The following is a 13,739-nucleotide window of genomic DNA, read 5'->3' on the forward strand; positions in this document are numbered from 1 at the left end:
GTTAAAGTCAGGGAAAGGATATCAACACGTCTCACCAATTTATAAAGCTGGGTAGAGAGCAGGCAAAGTTCTACGCCTTTGCCTCCCTCTGAACTAGGGTTGCTACTCACTAAACATACACAGAAGGTATCAAGCATATGCATCCTAAACAGCACAAACCCTGACATGTAAAGGCTTCTCAAAACTGCACCAGACAAAAAGAACAGAGAAGGAGAACAAGAAACAACAGCCATCAGACCTAAGGAATATTCGTTCCACATTGAAAATCATTTTTAAAACATAAACGCTAGACAAAGTGACAACACAAGAGCCACATTATTCGTGGTGGGGAAATTCTAGGGAAAAGAATAGTAGTAACAAAAGTAAAGAAATTATCAAATAGTCAGGAAAAATCAGAAATCTATAGGGGTTTTAGTTGAGCCAGCCAAGAAAGAGATGAACAGTGATGTGTGTAAGCAAAACAAGAGGTAAAGTTAGAGCTGGAATTGAAATGTCACAGAGATAACCAAGATTTAATCTTAAATAGCATGTACTCTGATTGACGTTTTAGAAACTGTACAGACCAGCACTGCCCAAAGAAAAGTTCTGCAGTAATGGAAATATTCTGTGTGCGCATGGTTCTATATCGTAGCCACTAACCACATCTGGATATTGAGCATTAAAATAGGGTTTGTATGTCTGAGGAAGTGAACTTATAATTGTTTATTTAATTTAAATAAAATACTAAATGTGGCTAGTGGTTACCATATTGGAAAGCAAAGGAATAAACTTGTTAAAAATGATAGATCAAGAATATGTTTTTTTTTTTAAATATGTAAACCCAGAAAGAAAAATATAGGCGAAAAAATGGTAACTGATTCAGCTGACCTCATAAAACTAAATCCTAAGCCAGTAGTATGAAAAACCAGAAAACGAAGACCCATACCAAGCAATTCAGTATTTCCCAATAACAAATAAGTTTGGAAGTGGGAGTAGAGTGAGGGCTAAATGTAGGAGGATTTGTTTGAAGACTGCACAGAATCAGATGCCCTTCTTCCCTCTCACTCTCCACCCTCTGCACAGCAGAGTGAATGCCCCCTCCCACCTTTTCTCATAGGCTCTAAACTCTATCAAAAGGAAATCATATGGCCAAGGGCACTATTAAAAAAAAGATGAATCAAATCAATGTAGACAAAATGAACAATCCAAGTGCAGCCTCCCTTTACCGGTAGGCTCTTATGACACTGACAGACAGGCACAGGTCCTACAGAGAAGAGACTCAGAAACAGTATCAGGAGAATCTAAACAAGCTCAATAGAAAAGGCCCAAAGGGGCTAACAAAAGAGTTTCCTATCCCAAAAGAAATGGCCCACCCATGCTGTCCCACATCAAAGTACACATTCAACAACCCAAACCAAAGCCTTTAGTTAACCTTTTAGTGTCAAATAGGCAGCCTGGAATCACCGGATATTTGAAGAAAAATCAAATATAATGTGAAAAACAAAAAGAAGGGAGCTAAAAACAACAACAATAACAAAGAACTCTGAAGTAGAGATGTGTAAATATCATCCATTTAGAAGGAAACTTAGAAAATGTACCCGAATTTCTGCTAGGCCAATTCAACTGTTTTTAATATTTTTATGACCTTGTTCACTTTTTAAAGTAGTTCTCACCAACCAATAACATTTGAACATCTTTGCCTTACAAGAAACTAAAATATTACAGATAAGATTCTAGTCCCCTCCTACCCCACCCAAACCACTATGAACAATCTGGGGTGTCTCCTTATACTATCCTTATATTAAGCTTCTGGGTTCATTCACACATCCCTGTGGATGGTACTTAAAATGCTGGTCTCAAATGAGATGCCCACTATTAGCAAATTCAACAAACTACACAGATTCTACTCAAAAGGTTGGCTAATTTCTAAAAGAAAATTTCATCCAAAAATCTTAATTTCCCACACTACACACTGAGCTCCAAATAAGACAAAAAATCTGAAAGACCACTTACCGTGACAGTTCCTGGAGCTGACTCCGATGGACTCACAGAGCTTTGGTATGCAATCCTGTTATGCACAGAACTCTGGTCATAGGAGGAAGACGTTGTTACTGGACTAGTGGAGCTCAGGGATGAGCTGGTCAGACTGGAGGAGGTAATGACTGAAGTTGTATAGGTGGAGTTCTGTACTGCATTGGTCATTGGTAGAGTGGTATTCAAAGAATCACTACAAAGAATAAAAGGTATTAGACATAAATGTGTCACTTTGTATGGCTTCATGAAGTAGAACTATTTCATCATTTTGTCATATTCTAAATTAAATAAACATGTCTATAACTACAAATGAATACTACTGCATTCTTTAAATGTATTAACAATGTAATGCAGATGCAAAACGACACCCCACCCCACCTCCTTCCTCACCAAAGCCAGACCCACCTAATTTAATTGACAAGCAGGGAAATAGTTTTAAGGAATCCAGATGTCTGAGACCATCTTTAAAAGGGAACTTAAGCAAATATCAGGATTAGGGCTCTGGAAAGTGGTAATTTTAACTAATAGAATAAAATCTAAAATCTGGACTTCTCTATTTATAAATAGTCCATTGAAAGAAAGTAAGTGTTGGCAAGCTGTGAAAAATTGCATCCCTCGAAAATTATTTATAGGAATGTAAAATGCTGCACACCCACCATGGAATAAGTTTGATGCTCCCTTAAATATAAGAGTTACCATATGACCCAGCAGTTCCTAGGTATATTTCCAAAGAATCAAAAGTACACAAAATCTGTAACTGAATGTTCACAGCAGCATGATTCATAACAGCCCAAAAGTGGGAACAACCCAAGCATCCACCAACTCATGAATGGATAAACAAAATGTGGTGTTTTGTCTGCACAATATTCAGAAACAAAATGCATACATGCTATGACATAGATGAACCTTGAAAACATTGCCAAGTGAAGAAGGCAGACCAAAAAAGGCCACAAATTGCACGAGTCTATGCAATGTCCAGAACAGGAAAATCCAAAGACAGATTACTGGTTGCTGGGGATGAGGGGAGGGGGAAATTGGGAGTGACTGCTAACAGGCACAGGGTTTCTTTTTAGGTTGATGGAAGAAAAATTCTGGAATTAGATACTGGTGATGGCTGCACAAACAAGCCCATTACCACAGGTTTATGTATTATATTCACCAGGTAATTTCTTAGGCTCTATTTTCTTGCAAGCAAGACTTAATTCAATCAAAACCAGAGAAGTGGGAGGTTGTGTACCTTAAAGACTTCGAATACAAGCTGATGGGAATCTGATTACTCTTTTCACTGCTTGCAGCTGATCCAAATTCAGAGAGAGAAGATTCTGATCCAAATTCCAAGGCGCCAAACTGAACATTTAAGCCTGTGACATCTGCTGAACCAGGCATTTCCACTGCAGAAGCTGGGATCTAAAAAAGCAAAGCCGTCATGTCAGGGACAGAGGTCAGGGATTCCAAGTCCCAAAGGCCTATACCAGAGCCAAACGGGGCACTGGGTTCCCAGGGCACTCCTGGCAGGCCTGAGGAACAAGGAGCAAGAAGAGGCCAAAAGGAAGGAAAAAGGAACAGGATAGTTTTTTTAGAGAGAGAAGGGAAAAGAGCAAAGAAAAATTAAAAGTTAACAGAATGGTCAATGCTATCAACTGCTTCTTAGAGTAATAAAGCAGGGGTTGGGAGCGCTGTGGTCATGGTTGAGTGAAGGAGAGTAGGCTTCTGATGAAAGCATTATCTGATCCAAGATCCACTCATCCTCTATCTATGGGACACAGCTAAACACTAAAGACCATAGGATTCTTCGAGCCAGATTCTATAATTTGAATTAACAGTCTCTCTCAGCACAAAACCATCCCCTCTAATATTAACCCAGTCACACCCAGAAACGTCCAATTCCTCATAAAGCAGTAAGCTTGAAAAATACCACATCACAGTTTCTTAGACTTGCACTTGCAAACCCAACACTTGAGCTACATGCTAAGTAAGATACATCCACCTTTGGGACTGTGACTTCAAGATGAAATACTCACCTTAGAAGCTGGAGGTATCCGCCGCTTGGGGAGTTTCATGTGTTTAGGCTGTTGTTGGTGGGCAGACACAGTGATATTTTCAACCGTCAGGCTGGGAAGCTGCAAGAGTTTGTTCACAGTGGAGGTACTGTCTCTAGGTGCTGACTCTCGGAGTTTTACCTGGGAAGGAAAGGACTCCAGCCCAGGAGGAGGAAGAGTGACTGCCTGAGTTTGGTGCTGCTGTCGTTGGCTCAACTGGCTGAGAACTGGGGATGGTTCAGGCTGAGATTTAAAGTCTATGAAATATGTAAAGAGGGGGTAAAAGAAAGTAAGCAACAATCAATTATTTAGGCACACAAGCTTAGAACTCTCTATTCCACCATCACTGATAGTAAAGAGTTACAGTCTCCATCAATTTCTCCCAAGCATCTTCTAACTAAATCGTGTGTGTGTGTGTCTCTGTGTGTCTCTGTGTGTCTCTGTCTCTGTCTCTCTCTGTCTCAATCTCTCTCTCTCTCTCTCTCTCTCTCTCATATATGATAAATAAAAAAGGATGCCTGAATGGGTTTGTAGCTAATTTCTTAAGCAGAGAGGAGATTCAGTTTGTGCTAAAAGCATATAGGGTGGTGAATAGGTAAGGATAGTATGGAATTGCTATACACATCTGGCCTTTAACAGAATATTTTTGTTGCTTTATGGATTTTCTATTGAACTTCTGAAAATTATTTTATTAATTTTTTTCACTAAGTAATATATGCAATATTACAAAATCCAAAAGGTACAAAAATGTATATGATGCCTACCTATCACCCCTTCCACCTCCATCCTCAGATTCACTTCACAGAGGCAGACCTTGTACCCAGTTTCTTGAAAATCTTCAGATATTATACACACACAGGAAGAGACACATACACACACACTACATATACATATGGTTTGCTTCCTCACAAGCCATTTAGGTTTTAGAGACTGTTCCACATTAATATATGGAGAGCTACTTAATTTTTATGGTCATATAGTAATCCAGTGTACATAGGTATTGTTTTTTTTAAAACTAGTACTATATTAATGGGATTTTTGGTTTTCCACTCAATCTCTTGCTATGAAAAATAATGCTGCAATGACTATATTTTTATGTAAGGCATTTTGCTCAAGTACAAGTATACCCGCAGAATCCGATGCCATTTCAAAGAATAATTATATTTTAAAATTTGAAAAACACTTCAAAATTCCTATCCACAGATAGAACATATACTTTTTAACATAGTGCAATACCAAATTTTTATCCTTCTTAATTTGATTGGTGGAAAATGGTATAAAAGATGCAAAATAAAATGATTTAAGTTCAACTAAGCATCATTCATATACTTAAATATTCTTTGCCTATGAACTCGACATGTCCATACCTCTGTGATCATTTTTACTTCATTGCTGATCTCCTTATTATTACTTACTCCTTTTATCTAAGGAAGTTAACCCTTTGTCTATGACATAACTTTAAAATGTTTTTTCATAGTTTGTTTCTTTTGAGTTGGTTATGGTGTTTCCTGTCAAATCTAGTAAGGTCTACCTCACACAGACTATATCAAAATCTTCCTATGTTTTTCTCTATCAATGTTCTAGATTCACTATTTATGTTTAAATATTTGACCCTTTTGGCACTTTAGTGTAAAGTGGCAATAGGGATACAATTTCATTTTCTAGCCAGATATCCAACAGCAATAAACACCTTTTCACCACTGATTTTCAATGCTATCTCTATCAATCTTTTTCTGCAAAGGGCCAGATAGTAAATATTTCAAGCTTTGTCATCTGTTAGCAACTATTCAAATTTACCTTTGTCGACTAAAAGTAGTTACAGATAATATGTAAATGACTGTGGATGTGTTCCAATAAAACTATATTTACAAAAACAGATAGCAAATCCAGTTTAGCAACCCATGACTTAGTATTACTATTTCCATCTTAGATGAATCTATTTTTGGATTTAATATTAGAGGCACCTAAAAAAAAGACAAATCTTTATAAAGAACATGAGAATAGCATACTCAAATCTATAAACTCATTATCACTCAGTAAGTGTGCAGAAAAAAAGTTAACACAGGAAGCCTATAGCTGCCATTAGAAATGATGGTTTGCAAGACTGGCTCTTGGCTTGTGTGTGAGAATACAGGATTTTGGTATTTTCTAGGAAACGGGTGCCACCACTTTAGCTGTTATAAAAGGATTCTGTGCTTTGAGTGTTTGTACAATGTGATTTATGCTGAATACTTGCTTTCCTTCTTGGAATATGGAATTTTGGTATGTACTAGGCAAAGGGTACCTATGTAACCAGCCCCCCAATAAAAATTTGGGGCATTGAATCTCTAGTCAATTTCCTTGGTAGATATCACTTCAAACCTGGGAACAGTATCAGGTACTTCCATAACAGTAAGCTATTTCATTCAGCAGAGAAATTCCTTAATACGGTGTGACATGTGTGATGGTGGGAGATGGTGGTTTAATGTCACAAAGTCTGTGAGAGTATAGTTTTAAAAACATCCAACTTACATGTATTGCCTTTAAATTATAAACCATAGATGGTTAAGGCTAAACCAAATCATGGTGGATATATGCAAATGTTAGATAAAGCAATCCTGGAGGGTGTGATTTCAAATGTTGTCCATATTCCACCTTCTGCCACCACCTTATTATAATACAGCTCAGAAAATTCTGTCTAGGCATTTACTCAGTGTTGTTTACTTATATTTGCATGCCTTTACCATGCTTTTGCACATCTCTTCATGGAATGTACTATTACTAACAACAACAAATAAATGCAGGCATTTATATAATACAAAGCTTACTTAAATCAGAAACGGCAATGTTCTACTGAAAAGAAACATCTCTGGACAAATTCCACATTAGTGTTCACAAATCAACAATCTCTGCTAATGTTCAGCATGTGCTCACTAGAGGCAAACCACCACAGAAAATGTATACTTACCAAAATGGTTAAGGACTGAGGACTGGGTAGCTGAGGGCTTGAGGTCCCAAGAAGTAGTAGTTGTGGGGGGACTTGTACTATTCTGCTGTGAACTTGAGGTGGTGGTATACTGGCCCAAGCTCGGAGCTTTCAACTGGTCCAAAATCTGGGAGCTGGTGATGGTTGCCATTTTTGAAGGTGCAAGCTCTCCAAATCCTGAACCAAGGACGGATGACTTTAAAGAGAAAGAAAGCAGAAATCCTCAGCAATACAGAATTTCTACCTCAGGCTTTAAAACACACCAAGTATTTTCACGAGGATTTTATAAACTATAACCAAGAACATCTGAATTAGTAAGACTCGCATATGTAACTACTACATGAAAACATTACTATGAAACAAGATCTCACTAAATAAATCCAGCAATCCTTCCTGATTTTGCTATAAGAGGTTACAGGGAAGGGGAATATTATCCATGGATTTTAAGAAATTGATTTTTATAGTCGATAGTATTGTAATAGCTATCTATGGTGTCAGACAGGTAACTAGATCTATCAGGGTGATTGCTTTGAAGATATATAAATGTCTAATCGCCGTGCTGTACACCTGAAACTAATATACTGTATGCCTACTGTAATTGAAAAAATTTAATTATTTTAAAAAAGACACTGACCTTTTAAAAAGTGACGTCACAAATTTACAAACAAAATACCACCTTTTTTAAGCTAAGAAGGAATAACATTAATTAAATAACAAAAACAAGCTTATGAAACAAAAATAGTTTTTTCTTAATATGTGGAATAGTAATCATCTTTAATGATTAGAATAGGTTTGGTCACAGAAAAGATCAACCACAAAAAAAAGATCAATCAGGTTACAAGATTAAATGCAGGTCGCAGCACTTATTAAAAAAGTTAGTGTTACAAATCAGAAGCTAAATTACACAGGAGGTATGTGTGTATTGAACAGGTACCCTGGACACTGTTGTGTTTATTTCAAGTTGTTTAGATGACTAAAACCACCAAATATGTTCCATAAGTATACAAAAGACAATGCTGTACCTCCCCCATCTATCCTGTCAGGTCAGATATCAAGATCTCAGGAGAATGAAAACCTATGATTAGTGAACGTAGTGGCAGATCAACTGCATTTTTATATTATCAAGATTATTCAGTTTCTGAAAAAACAAGTTCTTTGTCAAAAATAACTTTCAAAACCACCTAAAAGGTCAAAAACAGAAATGATCTCCATTCCTTCAAGAGGCCAGATCTAGGAAGTTGAAGTAATTATTTGTTATCAATATCCAAAGACACAAAGTATCCTAGTTGTTTTAAGGAAATCCAAATTCTCTACTATTAGCAAATCTTTAAGTTGTGGGCAGTTATTGCACATAAATCACAGAATCTGCTCCTATTAGAACAGCTGCACTAACATTATTTATCACTACTCCAGATTCTTGGCTCATGCTGCCCACTACAACTCTCTTTTGAGCTACAAATCCACCAAAACCCAGCTCAAGCCCACTTGTTCAATGAAGGATTTTTGGATGATGCTTCTACTCTTCATCTTCTTCCTCCCTATCTATCCTGCATCAGCTTATCAAATGAACTTTTTGTGTGCTTTACAAATCACTGAGTCAATGACTAGCGTCTTGCTCCAGGCAAGACTGAGCATAGATTTTCTTAATCATACCTACATGTTTCAATCAACTCTAAAAATGTGTGTATTGGTACACGTGTGCATATACTCACATATACACCAACACATGTGCCCAACTCCCAATCCCAAAAACTCTGACCTATTTAGTCTTGTGTAGACTCTGGCATTATATCATCATCATCATCATCATCGTTCTCCTTCTCCTTCTCCTCATCACTGCTGTTATTTACTGACATTTACAACTGATTATAAAAATACAGTAGGGTTGAGAACCACTGCTCTAATTCACTAAACAAGCAATTCTTACTCAAAGTATTGTTCATGACAAAAAGAATACCTGAAAGTCACTGTAAAAAAACAAACTCATGTCCTACCTATGCTCTCAGTGGCCTGGCTAAGATTCCAACAAGTCAGCGAAGACATGATATCACTATACCAGCAGCAAATGGAAAGACAGAGGAGAAAAGGGCATGATGGCTCAATCAAAACTGAGTGGCATTATTGGGCCCTCTCAAACAGCGAGGGCACCACACTTTGGGCTGTCTACACCAAGCACTAACACTCTCATGCACAACCGTCAATGACACTAAAAATGTCAAGTTCCCAAGCCAGTTACACTCGACATGACATGACTGTGCAGAGTAGAAGACAGCAATGGAAAGCTTGCATATTCAATTCTCCATTTTATTAAGGTAAAGCAAATGATTTTGAGTCAGGTAGGGGGAAAAGATTATATCACATTCATAAGAAACTGTTTCTTACAGTAAATTTCAGGTAAAACACAGTAAAAATGAACTGAAATAATTATCACAACTGAAAACTATGCTTACAGTCCTTCCAGCCTCCTTTCTACCAACTCACAACTGCTCGTAGTTGGACAGGGACTTCACTTCTCCATTCTGCAACTACATTCATGCTCTAAAGCTTCTACTCTCATCAGCCTACCTTCATGTCCTTCACTAACAACTCCTAAAGTTCTTTCTGATGGGAGCTTAATTCTCATGGGAAGTCAGTCATTTATGCAGCAGCAGATGACACTGTTCCAATGAAAACGCATCCAAATTATAAGGGTCTCTACTATATAGTGTGGCATTTTAAGAAAAAGTACACTAAGTTTATGGAATAAAAAAATAAAAATACAAAAAATATAAGCACCTAGGCAGACTTGGAAATAACTGTTTTTGCATAATTTAAGCAACCCAATACTGACAAACATTTGCATTTAAGTAAACTGGAAAATAACTGAAAATTTTAACATCTTAAATATAGAGATACATTTTGAAATAAAATACAAGAAAAAATTATTAATAAGAAGGATGAATGAGTGATTATAACTGAAAAGATTTCAACTAATCAGAAATATTTTTATCTTTGTCCAGAAAACTCAGAGTAGTTGAATTCCACATGGAATCATCAGATATGTGCTTGGAAATGAACACATCATTGTTTTCTGGATTGAGATCTACTATAGAAATTTTTATATTTAGAAAGTAATTATAAGGCATGTGTCATTCTAGAATATATTTGCTCATAGGCACATTCCTTAAAATCCCATACTGAAATAAAAGTGAGTTACCAGACTCTGAGGAGAATAGGAGTTGACAGCAGTGGAGCTGCCAGTCCCTGGTGCCATTTGATTGCTGTGCTGAGAATTTGTGAAGACAAGGGCTTGGCCAAAGCCTTGCTGTTGGGAAGTTTCAAAGGAGTTGACTTCTGAGGCTTGATTGGGAGGAATAGGCTTCTGAAGCAAGGCTACCAGATCAATGCTAAGCAGACAAAAAGCAAATGAGGAACGAGTCATAAACGAATCTTATCAACAAATGAATTTGAGAAGTGAATCAATATAAAGTAAATTCATGCTAAAAATTAATTAAGTGAAGAAAGCTTTTGGAAACTGGAGTTTAGGGGAGCCAAAAGCAAGAAAAAAATATATATAGTAAGCCAGAGACTGAAGCAGGGCCTTGCAGAGGAGAAAAATAAAAAGATGCATTGAGATAGTTCTAGAGAAATGACATGATGACAACTGATCTAAAAATTTACAATAGAGGAAACAATTTTCTGACATTTAGCTCATTTCCTTTAGAATATTTTGCCCCTCTTATTGGAACCAGTGTCTCAAACTTCCCTTAAGGAGAGCAAACTCATATTTTGGGGGAATGAGGACCACAGGCATAGTAGACAATTCAAGCAGTTTCACATTTACTATAAGTGTTCCTGTAAGCTCTGCATTCCATCCAATAATATATTTAAGCTTATATAAATCTCATGTAATTTTCATTCTTAAAGTTTAAGAAAAAATGCACAATATATTAACATACTGTTAACTAGAACACTTGTAATGCTCCCAGAAAGACAGATATTCTAATCTGTGAGCCATGACCTAAAAACCTGAAAGCATGAGGAAGAAATGATCTTCCAAATGTATATACTACCTGACATGTGAGTTAGCTACTAACTCTTCTCCACAGGACCTACAGGGCCAGTTACCAATCAGTTCTCTTAACTGCAAGTTTCACCACACCAGTGAGGCAGATTCTGAGAAGGGAAATAATTCAAGACTCATTCCTAATACAGAGCAAAGTTTCTGGGCCTGAATTCCTCTCCCTATGCACCACCACTTTTACTTTCCCATAACTAGACTGAAGTCCAAGACTAGTATTTTAGATCCCAAGGTAATATTCTAGTTTATGATATCCTAACTTCAGGGATACAGATCCAGGGTAATTATATTACATATGACCCATCCCAAAAAAGTTGCATTACTACAAAAAACAGCAAATTCTATTCCAAAAGATTGATAGGAGATATGCATGAAAAATACTATAGAACTGTCTTCTGAAAAATAATCACTAAGAGTCTTCATACTTTTTAAAAAATTAAAATGATTCTATCAAATTCACTGAGTAATAGCTACAATAAAGAAGTTATATCCATTTAACAAGAAATTCTGGGCAATTCACAAAACAATATATATTGCAAAACATGACCTTTGATCATTTTTATTTCCTTGTAACAAAGTCTTATAACCATCTCATTTAGCATGAAATTAAGCATGTTAGGTTCGAAATTGCTTTCAATTCTCGTGTGTGATATATATCAAGGCTTTTATCCTTCTAGATCACTGCATTTTGAAACCACAAAGGTTTTCAGTTATTGTGAAAATTGGGATATAAATAAATGCTTTTCAATAATGCAGTTCTGTATACATTCTAACAACACTTCTATTACCCAAAAAGCTCCTTCCTTTTTTGTGAACTATATTACTAGATTAAAACTGATAGAAATTTATATTAGCCTGAGAAGATCTAAATAAATGGTATTATATGAAAAAACTAAAGAATATTTTTTATTAAGTTAATCTGTCAAAAACATCTTTACAAAAGTAAAAAAGAACCATTAAACAGATTTAACAGATTTAATCTCTGCCACAAATAACAAGTCACAAACATAATTCCTATTTTAATTCATCAGTGGATACAACCAATTAGGAAATGATGGAGGCTCTGTCAGGTTAGGGATAAAATAAAGTCTTAGAAAGAGAAGAGAACAGAGATATGCAATAAGAAAGAAAAAAATAAAAAGAGACCAAAGTACCAAACAATTTTTTTGAGGCAATAAATTTCAATTGTGCTTTGAATAACAAACAAAAAGTGGCAAAAAGTGTTTACCTTTGCCCAGGTGTGACAGGATTCTCTGGTGGAACAGAAGAGGCAGTGAAGACCTTTGTTTCAGAAAGCTATATGAAAGGGATGAAAAAATATTTTAATCTTATTTTATATAACATAAAATTAAAAACAGCAAATTCCTGACAATTTTTAGTCACCGGTACTCTCATTAGTACTGATGAATTCTTTAGTTCACCCAAAAGGTGGTCTAAAGGAAAGAAAATACACTGGTGATTATGACGAGTAATTTTTATAAGATGAAAGTAATTTTAGATTGATAAGCCTACAATAAGGATTTTACATCAGGGAAACAACACAGTGAAGCAGTGAGACTAGGGTTCAAGTCCCAGTCTCACTACTCTAACTGACATTATACAAAATGAGAATATCAACAAAACCATCACCAAGGGTGAGGCCAAAAAAATATTTTAAAAAACCACCACTAGTGTCTCCATAAATGCCGAAAAGAAACAGGGAAGTTTGAAAAGCCAAAAAATTGATGTTTTCTTTCCCCACAGATGGTTTTAGTATTTCATTTATGAGTAATCTCCATTTCCTATTAAGTTATAGGTTTCTTTGTTTTCATACAAATAAATCTATTGAGGTATAATACATTCAATAAACTGGAAATATTCAACCTGAATAATTAAATGAGTTTTCTCAGATGCATACTCCCATGTAGCCATCACCAAATCAAGACAGTGAACATACCTATTACCCCGAAAGTTTGCTCCTGTCCCTGGGTAATCAATCCCTCCCACCACTCACCTTCATCTCCAGGTAACAACAAATGTACCTTCTGTCACTACAAATTAGGTTGTATTTTCTAAAATTTTAAGTGGAATTTTAAAATATGCAACCTTTTTTGGCTTCTTTCACTCAACATAATATTCTGAGATTCACACATATTGTTTTAAAAGCACTTTTAAGGCACACAGGATAAAATTTTTTGAAACCTCAACTGACATCATTGAAAGAAAGGTAGGCTCTTTACATTATCAAAGTAGGGCATGGGATTTTTAAAGGCTGATAAATGTTAATCTAATAAGATAATGTAAGAAAGTAGTGAAAATGCTATTCAAAGACTGTTTTAGCTCTTATCAATTCTAAATGTCTCAGAACTCTGACACACCCTATAAATTCAGATTTTCTCAGACATTAATATTCAGCAGAGGCAGAGCAGACAGTAGGTGTTCATTTTCCGTAAAAACAAAAAGTGCTGAATTGATTTTTATTTCAACAATGGTTTAATGCTGAACTGTTCCCAAGTAGTATCTTAAGAGTCCCAAGGAATCCATTTTTGCCTTAAAGAATGCTACAGATTAAATAGAGTTAGGACAAAGAGAGAAGCAATAAAGATATAATTCCTTTTTTCAACAAAAAGCAGTGATAGAGTAGATCTAAAGCCTTCAAAACATTATTAAGTTCAAGGTAAAT

At 36.0% G+C, this 13,739-nt stretch overlaps 1 protein-coding gene and 1 non-coding gene across 12 annotated transcripts in view; both read right to left on the reverse strand.

Annotated features, from left to right (window-relative positions):
* UBAP2 (ubiquitin associated protein 2) overlaps positions 1 to 13,739 on the reverse strand; it is a 95,530-nt gene that overhangs the window by 16,865 nt on the left and 64,926 nt on the right. For all 11 annotated transcript variants that reach the window (XR_002777470.1, XR_002777469.1, XR_002777468.1 and 8 more), the window contains 6 exons: positions 12,306 to 12,373; positions 10,214 to 10,403; positions 7,000 to 7,213; positions 4,035 to 4,309; positions 3,251 to 3,420; positions 1,993 to 2,206 (listed from right to left, as the gene is read on the reverse strand). Coding sequence is in view for 7 of the 11 variants with exons in the window: in XM_023524046.1 (XP_023379814.1) it covers positions 1,993 to 2,206; positions 3,251 to 3,420; positions 4,035 to 4,309; positions 7,000 to 7,213; positions 10,214 to 10,403; positions 12,306 to 12,373 (1,131 nt within the window). In the remaining 4 variants the exon portion in view is untranslated. The remainder of the gene's footprint in view (positions 1 to 1,992; positions 2,207 to 3,250; positions 3,421 to 4,034; positions 4,310 to 6,999; positions 7,214 to 10,213; positions 10,404 to 12,305; positions 12,374 to 13,739) is intronic.
* On the reverse strand, positions 10,011 to 10,093 carry LOC111732292. The gene has a single exon (XR_002777478.1). It is a non-coding gene; the product is annotated as a small nucleolar RNA SNORD121A (small nucleolar RNA).

The sequence above is a fragment of the Pteropus vampyrus genome, unplaced genomic scaffold, assembly GCF_000151845.1.
Source record: "Pteropus vampyrus isolate Shadow unplaced genomic scaffold, Pvam_2.0 Scaffold436, whole genome shotgun sequence".
In the NCBI taxonomy this organism is placed as follows: Eukaryota; Metazoa; Chordata; class Mammalia; order Chiroptera; family Pteropodidae; genus Pteropus; species Pteropus vampyrus.